The 21,448-nt window shown below is 38.0% G+C and overlaps 3 protein-coding genes across 8 annotated transcripts in view; 2 read left to right on the plus strand and 1 right to left on the minus strand.

Moving 5' to 3' along the window:
• Positions 1-4,323, minus strand: part of LOC109539365 (CCR4-NOT transcription complex subunit 3) — a 7,819-nt gene extending 3,496 nt beyond the window's left edge. Inside the window, exons 1-7 of one of the 2 annotated variants that reach the window (XM_019907063.2) lie at positions 4,068-4,323; positions 2,623-2,855; positions 2,413-2,568; positions 2,177-2,356; positions 1,981-2,119; positions 716-870; positions 562-658 (exon numbers count right to left, since the gene is read on the minus strand). In XM_019907063.2, coding sequence (XP_019762622.1) covers positions 562-658; positions 716-870; positions 1,981-2,119; positions 2,177-2,356; positions 2,413-2,568; positions 2,623-2,855; positions 4,068-4,092 — 985 coding nt within the window. In that variant the 5' untranslated portion in view covers positions 4,093-4,323. Of the gene's footprint in view, positions 1-561; positions 659-715; positions 895-1,980; positions 2,120-2,176; positions 2,357-2,412; positions 2,569-2,622; positions 2,856-4,067 lie in introns of both variants that reach the window. The other variant, XM_019907062.2, reaches the window with a different exon arrangement.
• Positions 4,324-4,616: 293 nt separating this feature from the next.
• LOC109539366 (NAD-dependent protein deacetylase sirtuin-7) lies at positions 4,617-8,921 on the plus strand. Its single transcript, XM_019907064.2, has 5 exons — positions 4,617-4,924; positions 5,010-5,323; positions 5,738-5,998; positions 6,231-6,364; positions 6,483-8,921. Exons 1-5 carry the CDS (start codon positions 4,772-4,774, stop codon positions 7,514-7,516), a joined length of 1,896 nt encoding a protein of 631 aa, XP_019762623.1. The 5' UTR covers positions 4,617-4,771; the 3' UTR covers positions 7,517-8,921.
• Positions 8,922-10,070: 1,149 nt separating this feature from the next.
• Positions 10,071-21,448, plus strand: part of LOC109539381 (girdin) — a 17,068-nt gene continuing 5,690 nt past the window's right edge. The window contains exons 1-6 of one of the 5 annotated variants that reach the window (XM_048669693.1): positions 16,625-16,698; positions 17,304-17,424; positions 17,612-17,649; positions 19,732-19,913; positions 20,153-20,289; positions 20,431-20,582. In XM_048669693.1, coding sequence (XP_048525650.1) covers positions 19,795-19,913; positions 20,153-20,289; positions 20,431-20,582 — 408 coding nt within the window. In that variant the 5' untranslated portion in view covers positions 16,625-16,698; positions 17,304-17,424; positions 17,612-17,649; positions 19,732-19,794. Of the gene's footprint in view, positions 16,475-16,624; positions 16,704-17,303; positions 17,425-17,611; positions 17,650-18,883; positions 19,245-19,731; positions 19,914-20,152; positions 20,290-20,430; positions 20,583-21,448 lie in introns of those variants that run through there. The other 4 variants (XM_048669694.1, XR_007282266.1, XM_048669690.1 and 1 more) reach the window with 4 other exon arrangements.

Genomic DNA, 21,448 nt, shown 5'->3' on the forward strand with positions numbered 1-21,448 from the left:
CGTCCGTGTCGTATACCGTGAATAACCCTGTATTTGCAGCCAAGACAGATTCGTCCGCGTTATTTTTTACTCTTTTTGAGGACTTTTCTAGTGATTCCATTGAAATAAAATACGGCTGCCGCATTTGCTTTGTCGAAAATGTATTTCTTCTTCTACACTTTTCTATTAATTCACAATAATGCTCAGGATTGGGTAAGTAATTTGCTTTTCTATTTTAATTTCTATCAACCCAAAATCACGGTCATTCCGTAGATTTTTTTAAAATTTATTTTCCTGACTGCGTTTAATTGTTATTATATTCTTGTCCTTCATGGGTTTCAGTGAAAGTGTGAAATACATTTTTTACATCGTTTCGGCGAGACTACAGCCCCATCATCAGATTTAAAATTCATACGTACTCAAAATTGAGAAACATTAGATTCTTTTAGGTCTTTGCTGTCTTGAGGTTTGAAGACATTATTCATTATTCTCTCTCATTATTCAGTATTGAGTGGGGTGTACAATAAAACATCACCTCACACCCTCGATAGCAACACAAAAGGAAATAATGACGATACTTACTGGGCGCTGTGGACGCAACATTTGAAATAACCAACGATGTATTTAAGCTCGTATTAAAGGACGTAGTGGTTGCTCTAATTGGCGTGGGCTTGATGGGCTAAAATAGTATACACAGTGCTCGTAAAAGACATCGTAGTCGTGAAACTTCAGTTACCTTAGGCGTTTGCTGGACTTCCTTCTGCACGACTTTCTTCTCTTCCGGTAAGATGGGCTCAATGGAATGATTAAAACTAGAACAGTTTTGGGGAATGCTTGGCCCAGGAGAGGCAATTGGCGAAGAACCAGAAATCATCGATGTAGGTGTACCTCCTGTATCATTACTGTCAGTTGTAGCTAAACGTTTAAATCAAAGGGTTCAAACAAAATGAACGAGGATGGGATTCTCGGATAGCGGCGGCGGCAAACATAATTATGTGTGTATCAAAACGAGTCAGCTATAGACAGTACATTGTAATATCTGGTCAGTTTTCTAAGTATAAAATCAGCAAAACGCATATTGGCAAATCTGCGCCCGATAATCCTGTTGTAATTGATGCAGACCAGTTTTTACATCAAGTATTTACCTCTCTTAAAAATAGCTGACTTTATTAATAAACTATTGTAACCGGGTGTCCGAAAATGGTGCATGTTAGTTGCAGAGCAAAAATTAGCGGTCCCTAAAACACTTTTTCGTAAACTTTAAAATTCCCAGTTGGTGCGGCAAAGTATTCACCCGCAGGCTTTTTTGTTTTCATATTTCCAAAATTATTAGTTTCGTGTTATAAGCCACGCAAGGGAAATGTTAGGAAAATAAAAGGTGAGGAGGTGCATGTCACAATCATGCTTCATCTGTTCAAGCCCGTGCGTTCACTCTCCCATTCCAAGTATGGAAAATGTATGGGACACCTCGAAATCTACTCCCCAGCAGACAGAGGAGACTCTAAGGAGTAAACTAAATCGAAAATTGTTCCGTTAAAACTGCAAGTTGTTGGTCGCAGAGTTTGCCTTCCTGAGTGGACTGTAAATACATTCAGTCAGATAACAACATTTTTTTTAATTCGCCAGAATCGAACACTGCGTTTTTATCTTTTTTATCGATCACATCGTCCCCTGTGCCCAGCTAATCTTTATTACTGTATATTTTTAATTGTTTTTATTTATTTCATTTGTAATAAAAAATGAAATTTCACATTTTTCTCAGCAATTGAAACAACATTTTTCTTTATGCCCAAAACGTAGCAAACGAGGATTTCAATTAACATTTGCAGCAAAAACCACTTGATACAACTAGGAAAATATGATGGATTACTAAACCTCGGACAACATCGGAGGTGGCCAATCACATGCACTCAACAATCATTATCGGGAAAATTAAATAAAGCACATAATGAAAAACAAAATCATAAGGGAATAAAAAAGAGAACGTATTACGACACTTACCTGAAGAAGGTAAACCCACACCAGACAATTCCACTTCATCCAGGCCAATGATATCATCATAAATGAATTCGTTATCTTCAAAGTCGGGTTCTTTCCACGACTCTATGTAGTAATCTACATTGTCCTTTATAGGTTTAATCTGCAAGATGACTCACATTGATCGAAACTGATTAATGAAATGATTTCCTAATCTTACTTGCTTAACTTCAACAGATTCATTAACGAGCATTCTTAAAAGAGCCTCTAGTTTTTGTATGTGAAACCGATGTCGTTCGAGTCGAGATTTTAACTCGTCCATTCTTTCCTGTTTGTCCTTATCCAGTTTCTTCTTTCCTTTTGATAGCAGCTGTTCAATCTCACTTTCAAAGGAGTCAGTCTAATAATAAAAACCATTAAAAGAAAATGTAAGCCGTAGAACATTCCGAAAATTACCTGTATTGATAATTCATCTATGGACGAACTTAGCCAGTGTTGCATTTCTTCTTTTTCCTTCTGAGCCGGATCAAGTTTCTGAGCAGCACCTAATCCTTCTTTTGAATACGCTTTTGTTTTTGTCTCTCTTTCGACCACTTTAAACCTCTCCATTTGCTAAAGCAAACTTGAAATGAAACGCCCGTTTAACAAAGCCCCTTGGCCACATACAGTTTCAATAAGCTTCCTATTATCCATCAAAATACTTTTATCCTTAATTTCCCCTGAAGCTATCCAACTTTTGATTTGATCTCGAAGCCTTTGCAACTTCTTGATTTCCTTTTTGAGGTCTGCCTCATACTTCTCCTTCTGATTACTATTCGTGGCATTATGAACTTTCTGCCAGATGTCCTCGAAAGTCTCAACGCCTTCGGTCACTTTTTTTAGACACCGATCTATTTCACCTAAAATAATTCACAAAACTAATAGAAAATCAATTTAATGTTAACATTTTCATGTGTTTATATATCAACCAAATATGCTGCTGCAGTTTTCATGAGTTTGATTGGATATCAAATTCATTCCTGGGTTTCAGTCATTTATTGTCTCTATTTATCAATCAAAATACGTTTCGGTGTATTTTTCCACCATCATCAGTTTTTATGTGTAGCGTTGTTGCTGCTTTAAGCCTTGGCATGCATTTTTGCGTGCCAAAAAATGCATGCCAAGGCTTAAAATATTCTGAGACGAGTCAAATTGAAGCAAGGCTTTGTCTTTTAGGAGGCCACAATATCGGAAATTTTGCAAACAACTGACTTCAAACCCCGCAGCATTTTTTTAGAATACATTTTCCATTTATAACAGTGTAAACGACCTTAAGGACAATTGCTGTGGTGTCCCGAAAAAGTGAGGATGCTTTCTTATACATATACAGGGTGTCTTCAGATACCACATAAAAATATATTGACCCGTAAAAGATGCCATGAATCGACCAGCGTGCACACGTTAATCCTGATATGCTTGATACTTTGGATGACAAAAGCACAAGACTATTTTTAGATAGCCGGAAGGTTGAACTAAAAAAATGTAGGTGCTCTTTGGGTAAAGGACTAGTTTCTTAAATCATTGTTTAATGAAACTAAACCTTTTCGAAATTTGGGAATTTGACCGTTTTATTCGGAACTTTTTAACAGATAATTTGAAATTTACCAATCTGGAGCGCCACTTTTTTTGGAACAGTATATTTTCAACTTTCATGCAGTTTTTTGTTTAGCATACTTTTGCGACAGTGGTATTTGGATGTAGCTATCAAAAATCCACTAGATTTTAATACTGTGCCTTGTCTGGTCTTAGCGATGTGCGCGTCTATACCTTACTGATTTTTTCTTTAGATAGCCAAAGAAATGGTTCCACTGCCCGGATGATGAATTGACGTTGTACCAGGCAAGCAAGCAGACCAATATAGGCCAGAATTTCAGTATGTTCTACATATGAACACAGAATGAGAGCAAGTGCACACATTTTGTTTACATTCACCAGCATAAACAATCTCCTCTTATGAATGCAACTAGTGCCCAATTAGCAGCTATCCGATCAGGTGCTTAATTCGAAAGTTCTACTTATATGAAACGGCTTTCAAAAGCAAAAGCTCCTACAACAAAGGCACAATATTTTACCTTGTAGTTTTCTGGTAGCCGCCATGTCTATCACATCAGAACATTCTAGAGTGAACAGCTACATTAAAATAATACAAAACACAGCACAAAAACTTCCGAATCAGTGGATAGGCTCGCGAAAAACACTGAGGGAGAATAATGTAACTTTTTAGAAGTTTTATACTCAAAACAGTGCAAAATCTATGGAGCTCTTCGCCTAACCTTTTATAAACGTCAATAACCAGCACTGCCAACATGTGAAAGCAAGTTAAAACAGCTGTCAGACGGAATTCCTGTATAAAAAGCCGTAATAGATCATAGGGCTGTGACGACATAAATTCCGTCGATCTCATTTTCGCATGCACAAAATATCTTTAGGTTAACGCTCCAAATGATGTTAATCTCAATGCTACGGTTATAATTGGTTAATATCGAGTGAAAAAATTAGAAGCTGCGGAATAACTTTTGATATGTCTGAATTGAAAATAAATTTCAGAAAAATCGACGGCCCTAGATTATGACAAATCATTGAGTCTGGCCTGTTTTGCGTTGGTCACGCTTGATCATACCCTGTTAATGGTTTGGTGAACGCGTCCATTAGTAGATTGAAATGTCAACAACAAAGCGAATCAAAACAACTGTAAAAATACGAGGTGAAATGAGTGCGAAATGAGGAAAGTGAGTGTTTTGCTGGGGTTTTTCGAAACTGGAACGTTTTCCTAGTAATGGAGAGCGGTATGGAGTGCGAAGAGCAGGCCGACAGCGAAGAAGCAGAAATGGAACAAGTGGAAAAGAAACGTATTCGGCTACTTCGCCCCCAAACCCAGCAGCCGAAACAAGTTGGTGCCAAAGAAGAACGACACGCTAATTTAAGAAAAGTGTGTATGAACTTTATCATTTTCCCGATAAATCGCGCTTCATCTGTTAGATAACGATGGCTAATTTTTCGTTTTTCTCGCACAGGTTTCCTTAATCCTGCAAAAGTCTGAACATGATCGCAATCCTGCCGATCTTAAAACGTTAAGTGAATGTTCAGGTATCGTGGATGAAGTTCAGCAACGGTTGAATAAACGGAGACAAATTAAGAAGAGATTGGAGGAACTCGAAGATCCGGAGGAAGTCCTTACACAGAAATGCCAAGTTTTAGCACAAGCCATTGCTCAGTCGCAACATCTTGTAGTCTATACCGGAGCTGGAATAAGTACTGCTGCCAAAATACCTGATTATCGAGGACCGAATGGTATATGGACCAGGCTTAAAGAGGGCAGAGATATTGGGTAAATTGCTTGTTAATGTGTTAATAGTTTTAATAATTAACTCTGTTGGTGAATACTGATAGCGATATCAGTACTGAGTTAATTATGGGATTATTGATCTTCAAAGCGGCAAGAATTCCCGGGAATCAAATTCCTCACTGCCCTCCACCGTGGCTCAATTTTCTGAGTGTGTGTAATAATCCTTCTTACCTGCTTTCTGCAAACTGGCGCCCCATCCTCCATTGTCTATCCATTAATCCCCAATAAACACACTACATTCGTAGCCTTATATATTGGCGAAAATTGCCGAAGCGGCAAATTCATATTCAATTTAGACCAGGACTAACGAATGATTTCCTCTGCACACGAGCTCTCAGATCGGACTTGTTGATTTTCAAATTCACACATTATTCTTTGTTTTGCGACATTTTCCAGAGACCACGACCTCTCGCTGGCCGAGCCGACGTACACTCACATGGCTCTATACGAGCTTTATCGCCAGAAAATCCTCAAATACGTAGTATCGCAAAACTGTGATGGGCTCCATTTGCGATCGGGGCTTCCCCGGACTGCACTATCAGAGTTACATGGAAACATGTACATCGAAGTATGTAAAACATGTAAACCTCATCGGGAATTTTGGAGACTGTTCGATGTAACTGAAAACACTGCCAGATACGCTCACAAAACATACAGGTATTGGTGCGGTGAAGAAGATTGGTGAATGTGGCAATTTTTTCATGATTAGAAGCATAAATCAAGTGAACTTCTAACATTACATTATACAGGATGTGTGCAAGCTAATGCTTTTATCGCAATTGTATTTTTGATAATTTAGAACAAATTGCTTAGTCACTACAACCAATTAATAACCAGAATGTGTGCAAAAATATACATCCGTTATAGTAATTGAGTTTGATTTTGCCAGGAGATGTTACATCTGCAACGGCTCTTTGATAGATACCATTGTTCACTTTGGCGAAAGAGGAAGCCTACAGTGGCCCTTAAATTGGAAAGGCGCGTGCAAGAATGCGAAAGAAGCAACGACCATTATTTGTCTCGGTGAGTCATTATTGAATATACACACAAAACTAGATTGGTATGCAATTATCAACTGCGCCATTCTGCGTGGCAATCGAAATGCTTATTTTTTACTAATTAATATTTGTTGCTTTTGCAGGTTCAAGCCTTAAAGTTTTAAAGAAGTACCCGTGGTTGTGGCAAATGGACAAGCCAGTTAAAAAGCGACCCAATCTATACATCGTCAATCTTCAGTGGACGCCCAAAGACGAGTGTGCCAATATCAAAGTAAATGGCAAGTGTGATGTTGTTTTTAAAAAAATTATGAACATGTTAGGAATTGCGGTGCCACGCTATCAAAAGTCTCGAGATCCGATCTTCTACCACGCCTGCGAATTGAACGATCTCGAACTGCACACAAACTCGCAACCCTGCCTGGTACAAGACGTTGAATCGAAAGATAATTTAGATGATAATCTAGAAGATAAGTATTATAATGACATAGATTTTAAGGTACAAATTGACTTAGACGGTAAGCCACTAATCGAAGACTGTTCTCTTAGTAATAATTCCGATCTGAATCTTGACTGTGATAAAAGTTTTAGCAATAGTTCCAACGGCTATATGAAGCGAGAAGACAATGTGCTGTCGCCCGAAGGATTAGTTAATAGTTTTTTAACTAACGTTCAGACTTACACCCGAATTCTCGAACCATCCCTGAGTCTTTTTAGCTACAATTTTCTAAATAGCAGCATTTTCCGACCGTACAGCAATCTGTTCTTGTACCCGTATCAAACTAGTTTCCTTTACCCCGGTTTACACAGTATTATCAACCCTTTACCAGTGATTAAAGAAGATTCCTTTCCAACCTCTGAGCCTGTTGAGCACGGAACACCTTCATGCAAGTATTGCCATGCGAATTACAAGTCGTTTGCCTGCATATTTTACGGCAAATCCGAACCTGTGTTTAAAAAGGAAAAGTTCAGATACAGCAAAGTGGAAAAGCGAGAGAAGCAAAACGTTTGCGTTTGTTGCGACTACACGACTGATGAGGAGGACATCGACTTGAGTAGTAGCGACAAGGAAGTGAGCAGCAGTAGTTCGTGCGAGAAGAGTCGAATTCAAGCTGGATGGTTCGGAAAAGGATACCGTAAAGGTCGGAGATTCAAAAGAAAAGCAACAGAAAGCAAATAATGTTTTTCCTAAACGATAAATTCTGGTTTGTGATAATTGTTTAGTGTTGGTATGTTTCAGTTAGTGAAATCCAGTTTTAGTCTTAGTGGTTGAAGAACGAAAGTTCATTCAAGTACTGCTTGTCGTATGCATGTTTTTTCACCAGAGGAGTGCCAGGGAAACTCTACACCAAATTGTAGTTTTCCAACGAGAGGCAATTAATTGTTTTTATTGTTTGATACAGAATGCCCCATTAGTACGAAATAGTTTGATTGTTCGATTGATTAAATTGGAGCCAAAGTGAACGTTCAGTTATGTGTTTATATACATATGCAGGGTGTCCGGAAAAGATAATATTAATATTTGCGCAAGAAATTCAGAAGATGCTGAAGATGGTTCGGATGGTTCAGACTCTACATGAAAAATGAACTTAAACCTGCGGTGAAGGTCGCAATGTTACCATTGTTTAAGTAACTGGGAAAAATACCTTAGTTCGAAGAACAATCCAACTGTTACAAGCTATTAACAGCTTTTGCAGGCCTTAAATTTTTTGAAGACCTTTCGGCACACCCTGCATGCACCAATCTGATTTCAGGTCTCGACTTTCTGTTCAACTCTGTGAATTAACACATTAACTGTAGTTCGTAATGCTATTTAAGTCCAATGTTAGTACTTTTCAAATTTATGCAAATTAGAGGCAAGTCAGTAATAAGTTAATTGTGTGGATCTTAATTGTGATTATTTTTGAATTTTTCGATATCAATTTTGTTAGGGCATCTTCATAAATTTGTCGGAATTCAGCCCTCGTGTACTGATCATGATCGATTTATAGTTTAATTTACAGCAAATAGTTTGTTGCATAGTTGGTATATTGCGTCTTTGTGAATAGTTTATTGTGCTTATCTACCGACTGCCTTAAATATGTTTCTTTCGTATATATAGTTTTCGTTCTGTATCGCATGGTTCGGTTAATGTGTTATTTTTATCTCGTGGCAATCGTCAATTTTATTCAGACAAAAGATATATTAGAATATCGGATGTATTTGTAATTAAATGTGTTTAAGTCATAAGTATTTTGTTTGGTAGTTTTTAATATTTATATTATGTCCGTGTAAGAATGTGCAGTTTTTCGAACCGGTTGACGAAATGTTCCTACAGTATTACGCCCATTGTCCTAAAGGCAATCGATTCATCATTCAAATGCATCTTTAAATAAGACTGTTTTTTTTTTAAATTAATTAGTCTAGTTCCTCTAGTCGCAAAAATTGGTTTTACAGCCTATTTTCTTCAATCGCTAATACTGCGAAATTGAAATGCGTGTAAAGCTAGCTGTCGTTTTATTATGTGTAATTTATGACTGTTCGTCGTTCTCACATTTTGTACTGTGTTCATTTATACTTTTTAATATATAATTTAATTTTGTAAATCAGGTTTTTTATTTAAATATCCTGTGAAACAAATTTTATTAATTTTTAAGATGATAATAATAATCTTTTTTAATACTAAGCTATGAAATCACCATTATTTACTCACTTTTAACTAATGGCTCATTATCATGCATCTAGAGAAAATCTTCAGCAATTCTTTCGACGCAAAAATCGCATTATTTTTTAGTTAAAATACTGACACTTCAGGTATTGTCTGTGAAATATAAGATAAAAATCACTCGCCTCCTTAATTGCTTTGCAAACATTTTTGGAAAACTTTTTGCAGTTTTGAGTTATGGACAAAACTCAAAATACTTCCTGAAACTGAAAAAGTGAAAGTTTGTAATTATTTATTTGGAAAACTCTTGGAAACTTGGGTTTCTTCACTTTTAGGACAATATTTCATAACAACACTGTCTCTAAACAGAAAAACCGCGTTTTTGCTAACGTTTTACTGTAAAATACTGGCAAACTGAATGTTTTATGCAAAAAATTAAGAGATCGATTTTGCTAGAAAACTCGTCGACTTTCTTTGGACTCAGTTTTTTTGCTGGGAAAATGTAGATGACTTTTTTAGTTGTTTGAACAAAGTAGTAAAACGTTACTCAAAAAAAATGTTGATGACCGTTTTTTTAGATGTGAAAATTCCAGTCTCGGGTCTGGTAAAACTTTAATAAATGATCGTTTTAAATTAATTTGTCATTATGAAACGGCCACTCGAGTTTTTCATTCAACTGAACCCCAAGTCTGGTAGTCTTTCGATATCGAAATTAATTTAGTTTTACGTGCGTTTAAAATCAACTTGTTTTTGCTGAACCATTCTACAAGTTTTGAAGTTAAGTCTTGACTACTTTTTACTAATTGTGAATAACTTTTAGCAATAAATTCGTGTCGTCAACATAATTAATTATTGTTTGCCTATATTGTTAAATACTTGAGAACTGTCGCCATCAAAGTGTTAAGACAAGTCTTCTAAAGTAGTTGATAAGTTTTTATTGTTCTGTTGAATAATTAAATAAACTTCGAAACAGATCATCTTCTCTTCATAATGTTGTATGTGCGAATACAGAGTAATTAATGGCCGTGAAAAGTTTAAGTGATTATGCTATTTTAAGGATTTTATCTTATCAATTGCGGATGGGCTTGGATCGATGGTTGGTTTAGTTTATACAGTCTTCAAACATATGTTTGCCTTTGTGCAGAAAATTGTGCAATTACTAGCAATTAAGCAGTTCTCTACGAATTTCGGGCAAAAAACCCACAAAAATGAGCAAAAGATCCATTCCCCACTCCAGTGAAGAGACAGATAGTGATTGTGGCGGTGGCAATAGTGACTGTGAAGATGCCAAGGTAGATTTTATTTGTGCTTTACGTAAAGATGATTATGCCCAAGTAGCTCGTTTGTTGAGTAAAGTAACACCAGCCAGTGCATATAAACTGGTTAATTGCAAAGATTTCAATTCGGGGGCGGACAGTCCTCTGCATATTTCAGTTAAATCGTTAATTAAAAACAAAAATGACGAAAAACATGGAAATACCCAGGCATCCCGAGATATTATTGAGTTACTCATCCGAAACAAGGCAAATGTTAATTATAGCAACGCTAAAAAAATAAGCGCTTTAGAACTAGTTCGAAAGAAATTACCCGAAGATATCGAGCTCCAAAAGTTATTTTCCCCGGACGATTCGCTAAATGTTGCAAGTGGTAGCGATACGTCCAAACGATCGTCTGCAGTCTCAGATTTTATAAATGCTGATAGTGAAAAGCACAAAAAACTGAAACGGCCTCTTGAGACTTATGCATCGTCCGGACTAAAGTTTTCGTTGCATGGCACAATTTTTCAGCTTCAATTGCTCATGCTCTACACGCACCGAGGCGTCGCAAAATTCCAAATTTTCGATTTGGCCACTGAAATGGACCAGGCTGATAAATTCGATGACATCGTGGTACGCTACAAGAGCAAATCGGATAATAATTGGCACTGGAGCTTCCTGCAGGCCAAACACAAAAACAATCCTCACATGGACCGCGTCGCTTTAAAAGACTTCATCGCCATCGACAGTGGCAACTTTTCAATTACTAAATATTTCATATCTTTTTGTAAAATTGTGGCAAATCCCACATTTAAAGATGGAAAATTAGAGGATTTCCTGCTATGCACGAACACCAGCCTTGATTTGTCCAAGCACAAACGGAAGCAAGATGCATCGTTAAGCGCTAGGGAGAAAAAGTACAACGACTTTGTGGGCAAATGGGAAAAACACCTGATGTGCTCCAGATTGTCGGATCAATGCATTCTGTTTTGCCCCAATAATACATCGGATGCTCAAGTTTACCGGTTCAATAGGAGCTCGCACGACGACGTTTCCACCCTGATGAAGTCTGCCTTCATAGAAAACTGCAGGAGTTGCGTGCTTCTAACTGGCCTCCAACATATCCAAGGCGCTTTGCAGACTTTACAACTGCAGCCCGTGCTCAATGAGGCTCTGGCGTTTAAAAGTGTCGCTAGAGAGAACCACAAAACTGTTATCGTATCTAATGCCAAAGAAATGTTAAGGTTCTCGGAAACTTTGAAAGACTTATGCAACTTTAACAGTTTGAAAAACGCTCTGCAAGCATTTCAACACCATAAGGGCCAGAGCGATCAACTGAAGAGCGCTGTTTATGCAGCAATTGATGGGGTGAAACAGGAAATAGCAGTTGCTGCCGATAATTGCAACAAGTTTGTGGATTCACTGAAGGACAATTCGAGCCCAACATACGCTAAAGTAAACGAGGACGTGAAGAAACTGAGGAAGCTGGCCGATTTTGCCACGCTTCTGCGATCAGACATCCTGAAGTGCACTAAAGTGGAAGACTTAAAGTCTAAATTGGAAAATGGCATTGACCAATGGAAATCCCTCGGCATCTGTGTGCCTCCAATGTTATTCGCACTGGCTGGCAAAGTTGCCGGTTTGCAGCTTGCAGACGGACAATCTCGATGCCAAAATAGCGTTGAGGCGCTGCTCGGTCAAATGGTGATGATCGAAATGATTTGCATTCCATCGCGGTTCGACAAACACCTGCAGGAGTTTTTGGGGAAATTTCGCTTGATTGTGAACTACCCGGACGTTGCCCAGCTGAATATTATTCTGAAGACGGAGTTCGGCGAGCAGTTTTGTTTGCTCGATGCGAATTTGCTGAGCGACTCATTTGAACGGCACATTCTAGAATGGTTTATGGAATACAGGAATGGAAGGAGCACGTTGCTGTCAAGCGATCAGGGGCAAGCGTTTTACCAGGCACTGCAGGAGCGCCTAGTTTCATTGATGACGTCGGGCTTAAACAAGGCATACTTGGATAAATTGCACAGCTACAGCATCAGCTTCCTAGAGACTAGCGACTCGTTCAAAAACTTCCTACTATCAGACAAGAGGATTCTGTCGATTTCCGCTGGCTCCACCCGACTGAGCACCATGAAGGTCCTGCAGGCGGTGAAGGAAAGTGGCATCGACTGTTTAGCTTATCAGGATAGCTTCATTTGTGTGCGCCTCAAGAGCCTGTTCAGGACTCAAGTGCGGAAAATGGTCTGCGACGCATTCAGCATCGAAAACAAGTTCTTCCTGGCCATCGTTGAGTGTCAGCGGGGCAGCTTGAGCGACTTGGGATTCCGGTATGCATGCGAAGGTCTTCTGAGTAGCCTGAAGCTACAGCAGAAGAAGATTATTTTCATCTCAGCGGATGCATCCGATTTTGTCTGGAGGGCGTTAAGTGCGCTCACCGCCTGGGAAATACGCAAATTCGCAGACGAAACTGAGTTTAGTCACTTGAGTAAAACCTCGCAAACAGCCCTTTTGGCCGCCCCCGTACTTTTGCAGAGTGAAACTGTTGCTTTGGGCCATCTTCTCGACATCGAGTCAGCTGCTGCTGTTGTGGACGAGCAGGCTTTGCAGCATCTGGTCGAACAAAGACGAATCGCAATTGGCGACGCTAAAGCGTTTTCTTCCTCTGGCTACGATGCTCAGTGCTACATCGAGCGCTGCTTGCACCAACAGCAGCTCACCACTGAAGTATTCAGCGTGGAGGATGCAGTCTTCCTAGTCACAGGAATTACCAAAGAGGCGTTTAGCAAACTGGGGGTCAGTAAAGCATCGTCCGATTTTCAACTGGGAAATCAGTATGCTTCCGGCAGCATTATATGTGCGCCATCGGCCCAGCCGGGCGAAGAAGGGATGTTCAACGATCTCGTGCGCCATAAGCGTCCACATGTGGAAGTCATCTGGATTGAGCGCCACGAGACGGGTTTTTACTGGAAATCCCATACGGGAAGAGCCGCAGACATCAACCGCTCCGTAGCCAACTGCATGGAGCTGCCCAGAAAAAATGAGCAAACCTTCGCCAGTCTTAACTTAAAACAGAAGACCGTCATTGTCGCTAACGAGCCAGGGATGGGCAAATCCACATACTTAACGAGCTTAAGCCGAAAAATGAAAGCGGCCAATAGAGACTTGTGGATAGCGAGGATCAACTTGAACGATCACGCCTTTCAACGGCAACGGCTGAGCGACTTAGACAGCAGAAAGTCTACTAAAAGCTTAAACGAGCTTCCAGCCGTTGTGGACTCGGACTTTGTCTACGACTTGGCCCTCTGGGCAGATGTGGGGCACCCATTAGAGAGGTTCCAAAGAAAACTATTCAAGCTGGGAATAGACGGGCTTAACCGCGCGGTTACTCCGAAAATTGTGATTTTCTTCGACGGCTTTGACGAGGTTTGCCCCACTTACCAGCAACATGTTATTAAAATTTTGCGAATGCTCGAGCAAAGCGCAGTTGCACAAGTTTGGATCACCACTCGCATACAGCAGAAAGTGTTTCTCGAGGAAACACTAGTACGACCTGCCCACGTGTTAAGCAACTTGACCAAAGACGACCAAACGGGGTTTTTGAGCAAATTCTGGCCGCTAAAACTCGCTTCCAATGTAAAGGATTTGCTGCAGATGGAAGAAAGCACCACGCTGCAGCTGTATTTGCAGACAATCGCCGGCAATATTTTGAAACACGTCGAGGACGACGAAGGCGTGTTCAATAAAATGATGCAAGCCAGTCCGGACGAGTTGAAGCGTTCTTCCATCGGCGATGTGGAAGAGTTGCATTTTAGGCCGGTTGCAGCGTTCTTTGTGGATCAATGGAACTGGGCAATTCGCGACTCGCAGAAATCCTTTATCGATATCCCCCTGCAGCTGAACATGTTGGGGCAAGTAGTGATTGATCAGAACTTCCAGTTGCCGGCAAAAATCGGATTAACCAGTCTGTTCGAAATGTTCGTGCAAAGCAAAATTAACATCTACTTTTACGGCAAAGGCGTTTTCGTGAGTAGCGTTTTGTCAGACGAAATCAGTGAAGATCAGTCGAAGGGTCTACGTCAAGACCTCTCGATTCTAGCGCTAAATGTTTTGTTCCCCGATGGAAATTGGCCACGACCCGTTCGTACCCCTTCGCTTCTGGCTCGGGCAGGTTTGTTAATACTTTACTCGGACTCACATTTTCAGTTTATTCATCGAAGCTTCGCAGACTATTTCGTAGCGGATTTACTCGCGAAGAAACTGAAGGTGGAAGAGTTCCAATCTTTGCTGTTGAAAACGATCTTCATAGACGACGGGTTCTACCTTATAACTGCGTTTTTGAATGAAATGCTCATTCAGTATCCTAATCAAGATGTTGAGCTTTCGAAGCCCTTACTGGAAGAGATTTTGCAGCCGACTTCCAGGGACACTTTCCTGCATAAGATCGTGCTTATGGGTTATCCCAATATCATCAAGTTCTTTGTTGATAAAATGCTGGTTTACCCGCACATATGTGACGCTCTGTTGTGCAAAGCCGGAACGTACGGCAGCATTCCTCTATATACGACTATTTACAATCCTGGCCAACATCAACAAAAATTGAATTATTCTGGAAACTCCAAGTTTCGGACTGTAGAAACGTTTTTAGGCTCGCTTCGAAATGAGCATGTCACGAAAATCCTGACGCATTTTCATAAGGAAATGTTGATCGTGCTTGATGGCCAAGTAAGGGAAGTGACGATGCTGCAAGTAGCGCTATTAAACAGAGACTTTGGCAAAAATGATGCGGTTGTGAAAACTTTGGTTAAACAAGTGGTAAATCGAGGCTTACTGAAAGACGTTTTCGGTAAAAACGGTTTTGCAAAGGACGGCACTTTATTCCACTTTTGCAGTAGGACTAAGGGGGCTGAGTTTATGAAGTTGCTTCAGATCGTGACTGATGTGTCTGTGGCGCAGAACAATCACTTAGAGAGTTTACAAGAAGTGATGGAGTTGTTGCCATTGAAAGATTCTTCGGGCAGAACTCCTTTGCATTGGTTAGCGTTTAAGTTAACCATGGCTGGCACTTTATCGCAATTTCTTGATTGGTTGCTACTCTATACGCAAGATGCTAAAATGAACACTATTCTAGACTATTTAGAATGCGGCGACAAACAAGGTTTGACTCCAGTTGAAATCAGTGTGTATCGCAACAACACTGGAGCCATCAACATTTTCCTAGAATTCATGAAAAAACACTTTCCCAGCAAGTATTGTGGATTGTTCACAAGTCCCTGTCACCAATCCCTCTTGAATAAGTCGATTGCTCAAGGAAAGACTGAGAGTGTGACAACATTGATTGAATGCTGGTTCAAACGGCTCACGTTTATTGAATTCACGAATCATCTGCTTACGCCTTTCAGTGGCACTGATCGAAGAACATCGTTGGCTTTAGCGGCGGCAAGAAAGTTCCATGCGACTGTTCAAGCCGTTTTCAGTTGGCTGGAAGAACATCTTGATAAAGCCGATTTTAACATTTGCCTTCTGGAATTTTTGCCACATAGAGACCATAGAGGTCGGAATATATTACATGAGAGTGTTTACTGGAAATGCAGTAAGGCTGTAGACGTTTTGTTAAATTTGATTGAGTCGAAATGCGATTTCAAGATTCGGCTAAGTGTGCTATTTGCGGCTGACCAAGACGGCAACCTGCCATTCGACTTTTCGAAAGATTTAGATCACGATACATACCAGAAGCTGTTTCAGATTTATGAAATTGTAATAGCGCAAATTTGCTCTGATGATTTGTCGTTATTAAGCAATTATTTTACTTTCAAAAACGTAACTTTTATAGAGAAATTTTTGGCCGCAAATTACACTCACAAGGTGGTTTTGCCAGAACTATTAGAACAAATTAAATTGGGAGCACTACCCATAGGCGACTAGAGTAGTGCCCATGCACTAACTATTTAGGCCCATTAATTTCAAATATATTTTATGGTTGCAAATATTTTCAAGTGGTTGGCATTAACGCGAATATCAATTTTGGCTAAGTTATTGTATAARTTRTRTTAGTATAACGTTGTATAAATAAGTTAGTTAATATGTATTTATTTACGAGATGAGGGCTTGCWWTTTTAATATGCTTTGAACGATAGTTCTTCAARTGGTAACCAGTCTGGTTGAAATGTTCTGCGGATTTCTGGTGTGCGATTAATTGGATCMATTCYGCATATTCTTCATAAACACAGTGAGTACMTTAGTCTAGTAAACATTGCAAAAAACCACWATARAAAATTGCGTGCATTACKAGACTGATATTTACTGAGCTGGAAAAWMYSMRGATTTTATAGGATTTTTATGAAACTTTCAGCATGTTAAGTACCAAGTGYCTTCTAAATATKGAAAAACAYTCCAATTGCTGCTTACTTATGTTGGGAAGGAAAKACGCRATTCTTTAAGGGAACAAGCGCAGTTGAGTAAACACATCTATTACCGAACTCATATTGACTATGCTGGYAAAACTYCTGGATTYCGGACGATTTTTWKCAAACMTTCGGTTTCTTGACAAGCAACTATGGYCTAAACTTGGTAAAAATTTCMAATTTTTTCCWGCTTTRGTTTGGGATATACGATTTTCTAAAGGAGAAAGCGCAGTTGCTTAGWCACGTCCATTACGGCRCTAATAYTTACTGAGYTGCAAAAAATTTGGATTTTTCATGATTTTCATAAAACTCTCAGCATCTTTAGCACCAAGTGTCTTCTAARCATCGCAAAGAATTCAAATTGCTGCTTGCTTTCSTTGGGAAGACGCGATTTTTTAAGCGGACAAGTTGAGTAAAGACATTTTTACCGGGCTGATATTTAATAAGCTGGAAAAWYTCAGAATTGCGAACGATGTTTGGCAAACGTTCAGTATATTTAGAACCAACGATGGTCTAAGCGTGGTAAAAATGCAATCTTATTTCCATCTTTGGATTGGCAGATGCAAGTTTTTAAAGGAGAAAGCGATGTTGCGTTGCAACACACCCTTTACTGGACCAATATTTACTGAGTTGAAACAAATCTGTATTTTTCAGGACTTTTGCGAAACTTTCAGCATCTTTAGCACCAGGTGTCTTCTAAACATAGTAAAAAATTCAACTTGCTGCTTGCTTTAGTTGGGAAGATACGATTTTTCAAGGGAAGAAGCGCAGTTGGGTAAGCACATTTTTCACCAACTACGTGGCATGACAATCTAAACGTTGTTAAAAATTTCAAATTATTTCCTGCTTTGGCTTGGTAGATGCATTTTTTGTATAGAGAAAGCGTAGATGCATAGACACGATTTTAGAGGATTTTTATTTACTACTATAATATTTTACTTTACTATAAAGTGTTGTTTTAGGTGAAAGTCCATACCAGCAATGTGACAACCTCTAAAATGTAAGTACAGTGTGATGACAGTAGGTATAGTAAGAATAATTTATTAATAATATTTTTCATATTTTACAACCAACCCAAACTGCTCCGGAAATCCACTTTGGATGTTAGATTGTCATCACAATTTTCAGCTCTAAGCTCTTAAACAATTGTATTTTGTCACCCTTGGTACAAAAAAATTCAATTTTTTCAAAACTTTTTGTCTTATAAAATTTTCATCAGACCTACAGTTTCTGTACAAATAATTATTTACGATGCCTTGCAATTCAGATTTTAATTACTCAGAACGAAAAAAGAATGTAAGTTTTAATTCTGAATTATTGAACTCATTTAATAATTTTAACAAATGTCCAAAATGTTGATGGATTTTCCATTAATTACGGGCTTGTTTTTAAAATAATCTGCTGCATGGAAAATTGTTTGCAGTATCTCGAGCTCTGTAGCAAAACCCGGTAAAATGTTCCGTAAGAAGAGCAAATAGTTTTCTCCATTTAACCGATTTGAATTCTTTGTTTATTTATTATGTACTTGAACCTGCCCGAACCTTAATTTTGAAATCATGCTGGAAATGTTTCATGTTAAAAACGTTAAAATGGATGTGGACAATTTTAATAAAATGAGCATCATACTTTAATGGATTATGAAGACAATAATCTTTAGAGTTTTAACTTTAATGGATTATTTCGGGTTTGGGTCTAAAGCAATTTTATCTCCTCTTAATTAAAGCCTCGTACCGAAAATTTTTTTATATGCAAGCAATATAGCAGACAAAAACAATTTTACGAAAATATTTTAATAAAAGGACGATCATACTCTAATGGATTATGAAGAATTTTTATTTACAGTTTGTATTGAATTAGATTGATTGAATGAAGCTTTTGTCTATTTAATTTGCATTTTTGGCCTTGGGCGATCAAGGGATCTATTTAATTAGAGCCGCTCACATAAAATATTTTTCTATATGCATGTAGAAGAAACCGAAATATATTTCGCGAAAATGTTAATAAAATGACCATCATACTCTAATAGATTATGACGAAAAATTGTGTATGCGCTTTTGTATAGAATTTTCTACGAAATTTTCCTGCCTCAACGGCAGATTAAAATTTAGATTTTGCAGATGAATCTTGAGACCTACAAGGTTTATTCAATGTATTTGATAATACAAGTTAGATGAAATTTAATTAAAAAAACAATAAATAAAATGAAACCTTGCATTCTCATAAACTTAATTTGGATACTTTTGTGGTGAAACCTGGAACACAATAGAACTGAAAAGTTCAATTTTTATTATCATGCGGTAGGGGTGGTGAACTGCAAGAAGAAGTCAGCAAAAATTGTTTAAAAATGTATTGTTTATCCCTTAAAAAGCGTATAAAAGGGGAGGATTAGGGCATGAACAGCCGTGGAAAAACCTGTTCATAAAAAGTTTGAATTTTTCGCCGGTTATTTGAGTTTGAACAGTTGTTTAAAAATGACGCTCGGAAATCGTGACGATATCAAAGTCACTGTCAGATTATTGTGAATTTATTGTGCATTTTTCCAAATTTTGCAGTGCTGCTGTTATTTCAGCCCAGATTAATTCCAAAATGACACAGGTAACTAACAGGAATCATTTCTTTTAATTCGTAATCGTTTTAATTTTCAAAAACGAACATTTTGACCGGCAAAAGCGTTTATTTTTCACAATTTCTCCAACAGTCGTTCTATTGCCTCATTATACGATATATGATATTGATACGATATATATACAAATACGATTATTGATTTTTGGATAGTTGACTCTTTTGGGCGTTGAAAGTCGTAACCTTTTTTGCAATCATTCCAAAAATGTATGGAATAAGAATTTTCAATTTTCGTCACAATAGTGACGAATACATGCATATTTCCTGAAAAAAAAAATGCGATGGAAGTCTGCAAACAGACGTATCAAAACAGGCCAACACAAAATGCTGGAGGCTTGAAAATCACGTCTGTTGATCGCTAAGACTAATAATCACGTGTTTATATATAATATTTGCAGAAGTGCAGGCAAAATTTGACTGCTACAATTAGTAATCTCTAAACGTTATATTTTTGTTGCAGGTTTACAAATTTGGGCACAACGTCGACGATTTAATACTGTTGGAAGATTCCGCTCATGGTACCATGTGTACCATTCACAAAACCGTTCATTCAATTGACAACTTTCCCCTTTCCAACCATAAAATGCTGAAAATTTGCTCAAATCCCAAAACGAATAGGAAACAGTCTAGAATTCCTTTCAGGTAAACCTCCATGAGAAAATTCAATTTATTATTTATGAAAGTGTGGACAATACGACCCCCTTTACATATTACACCATCATTTATGGCCTGTGTTAAAAATTCATAAGGTTTTTGTGCTTCAGATGAACGCATGGCTCCAATTAGAGCTACAATTTTCAAATTTAACTACAAATAAGTAGCTCATGTGTGTAAAAGCCATCAGCTTGGTTTTCTTACGTAAACACTTTGCACAATTTTAGCAGGCCCAGAAGAAGATCGCGCAGCAACAGTCCTTGCCAAGAACGGCCTGCAGTCATCTGCCGAGCTTTAAGTGCTAATAGTAATAACAGTGGAAGGCAATGTTGTCCGGCCCCTCACTACTACTGCAAGGTGGAAAGTAAGTTGAGATTAGACGGAAATTAAGACGGTTTCATAAAATCGGTCAGGCAAATAAGTGTAATAATATATAAGATCGTTCTAATTAGTAAGTAATATATAAGATATATATAAGATCGTTCTATTGCGTATCTGTTTTGAGGTCGTACAACAGGCCAACCTTCGCATGCTCAAATTCACAATGTGAGTGTGGAAAAAGCGATAAGTTGTCCAGAGAAAATCTGCGGCCTTGCCAATGCTGCGCGGAAAGAACAGTGCAAATTCAGTTCAAAAAGTACAGTTCAAGTAAAGCAGGTAAGAAATTGAGTTGCAGAGGGACTTACACTTTTGCACTTTTATCCACAGCGAGTTATGGTCAGATAAGTAAAATATCAACACAATTTTTCTAGCACTTTTATCTATCAACTACAATGTATAAGTTGTTGTTATTACAGCGTAAATATAAAAAATATTATAATAATGAACATTATTTCTAATAATTTGCTTAATTTTGGCTCATCTGTCAATAGCTCGCTGAGCACGATTCCAATTCAATAAAAACTGTAAATAAAAGTCTTCATAATCCATTAGAGTATGATGGTCATTTTATTAAAATATTGTAGAAATTCAAACTATTTTTTTCTGTTATATTGCTTGCCTATAGAAAAATTTTAGGTACGAAACTCTAATTAATTGGGCTTAATATTGCTTTCGAGTTGCAAACCCGCAAAATCGGAAACGATAATCCCGCGGAGTATGCGATTACTATAAAAATATAGACGAAAATTCCATCTCAAAATGCAGATTAAACCCACAAAAGCGCCAAATCAAACCACTCAAATTCAAACTGTAAATATTATTGTCTTCATAATCCATTAAAGTATGATGGCCATTTTATTAATATTTTCGCGTAATATATTTCGGTTTCTTCAACTTGCATATAGAAAAATATTTTATGTAAGCGGCTCTAATTAAATAGATCCCAAGCCCAAAAATTAAATGGACACAAGCTTCATTCAATCAATCCAATTCAATAAAAACTGTAAATAAAAATTACTCATAATTTATTAGAGTATGATCGTAATTTCATTAAAATATTTTTTTGTAAAATAACTTTGCCTGCTATATTGCTTGCATGTAGAAAAATTTTAGGTACGAAGGCTTTAATTAAGTGGAGATAA

This window comes from Dendroctonus ponderosae, unplaced genomic scaffold (assembly GCF_020466585.1).
Source record: "Dendroctonus ponderosae isolate FM_Combo_2020 unplaced genomic scaffold, Dpon_F_20191213v2 Dpon_F_20191213_9, whole genome shotgun sequence".
Taxonomy (NCBI): Eukaryota; Metazoa; Arthropoda; class Insecta; order Coleoptera; family Curculionidae; genus Dendroctonus; species Dendroctonus ponderosae.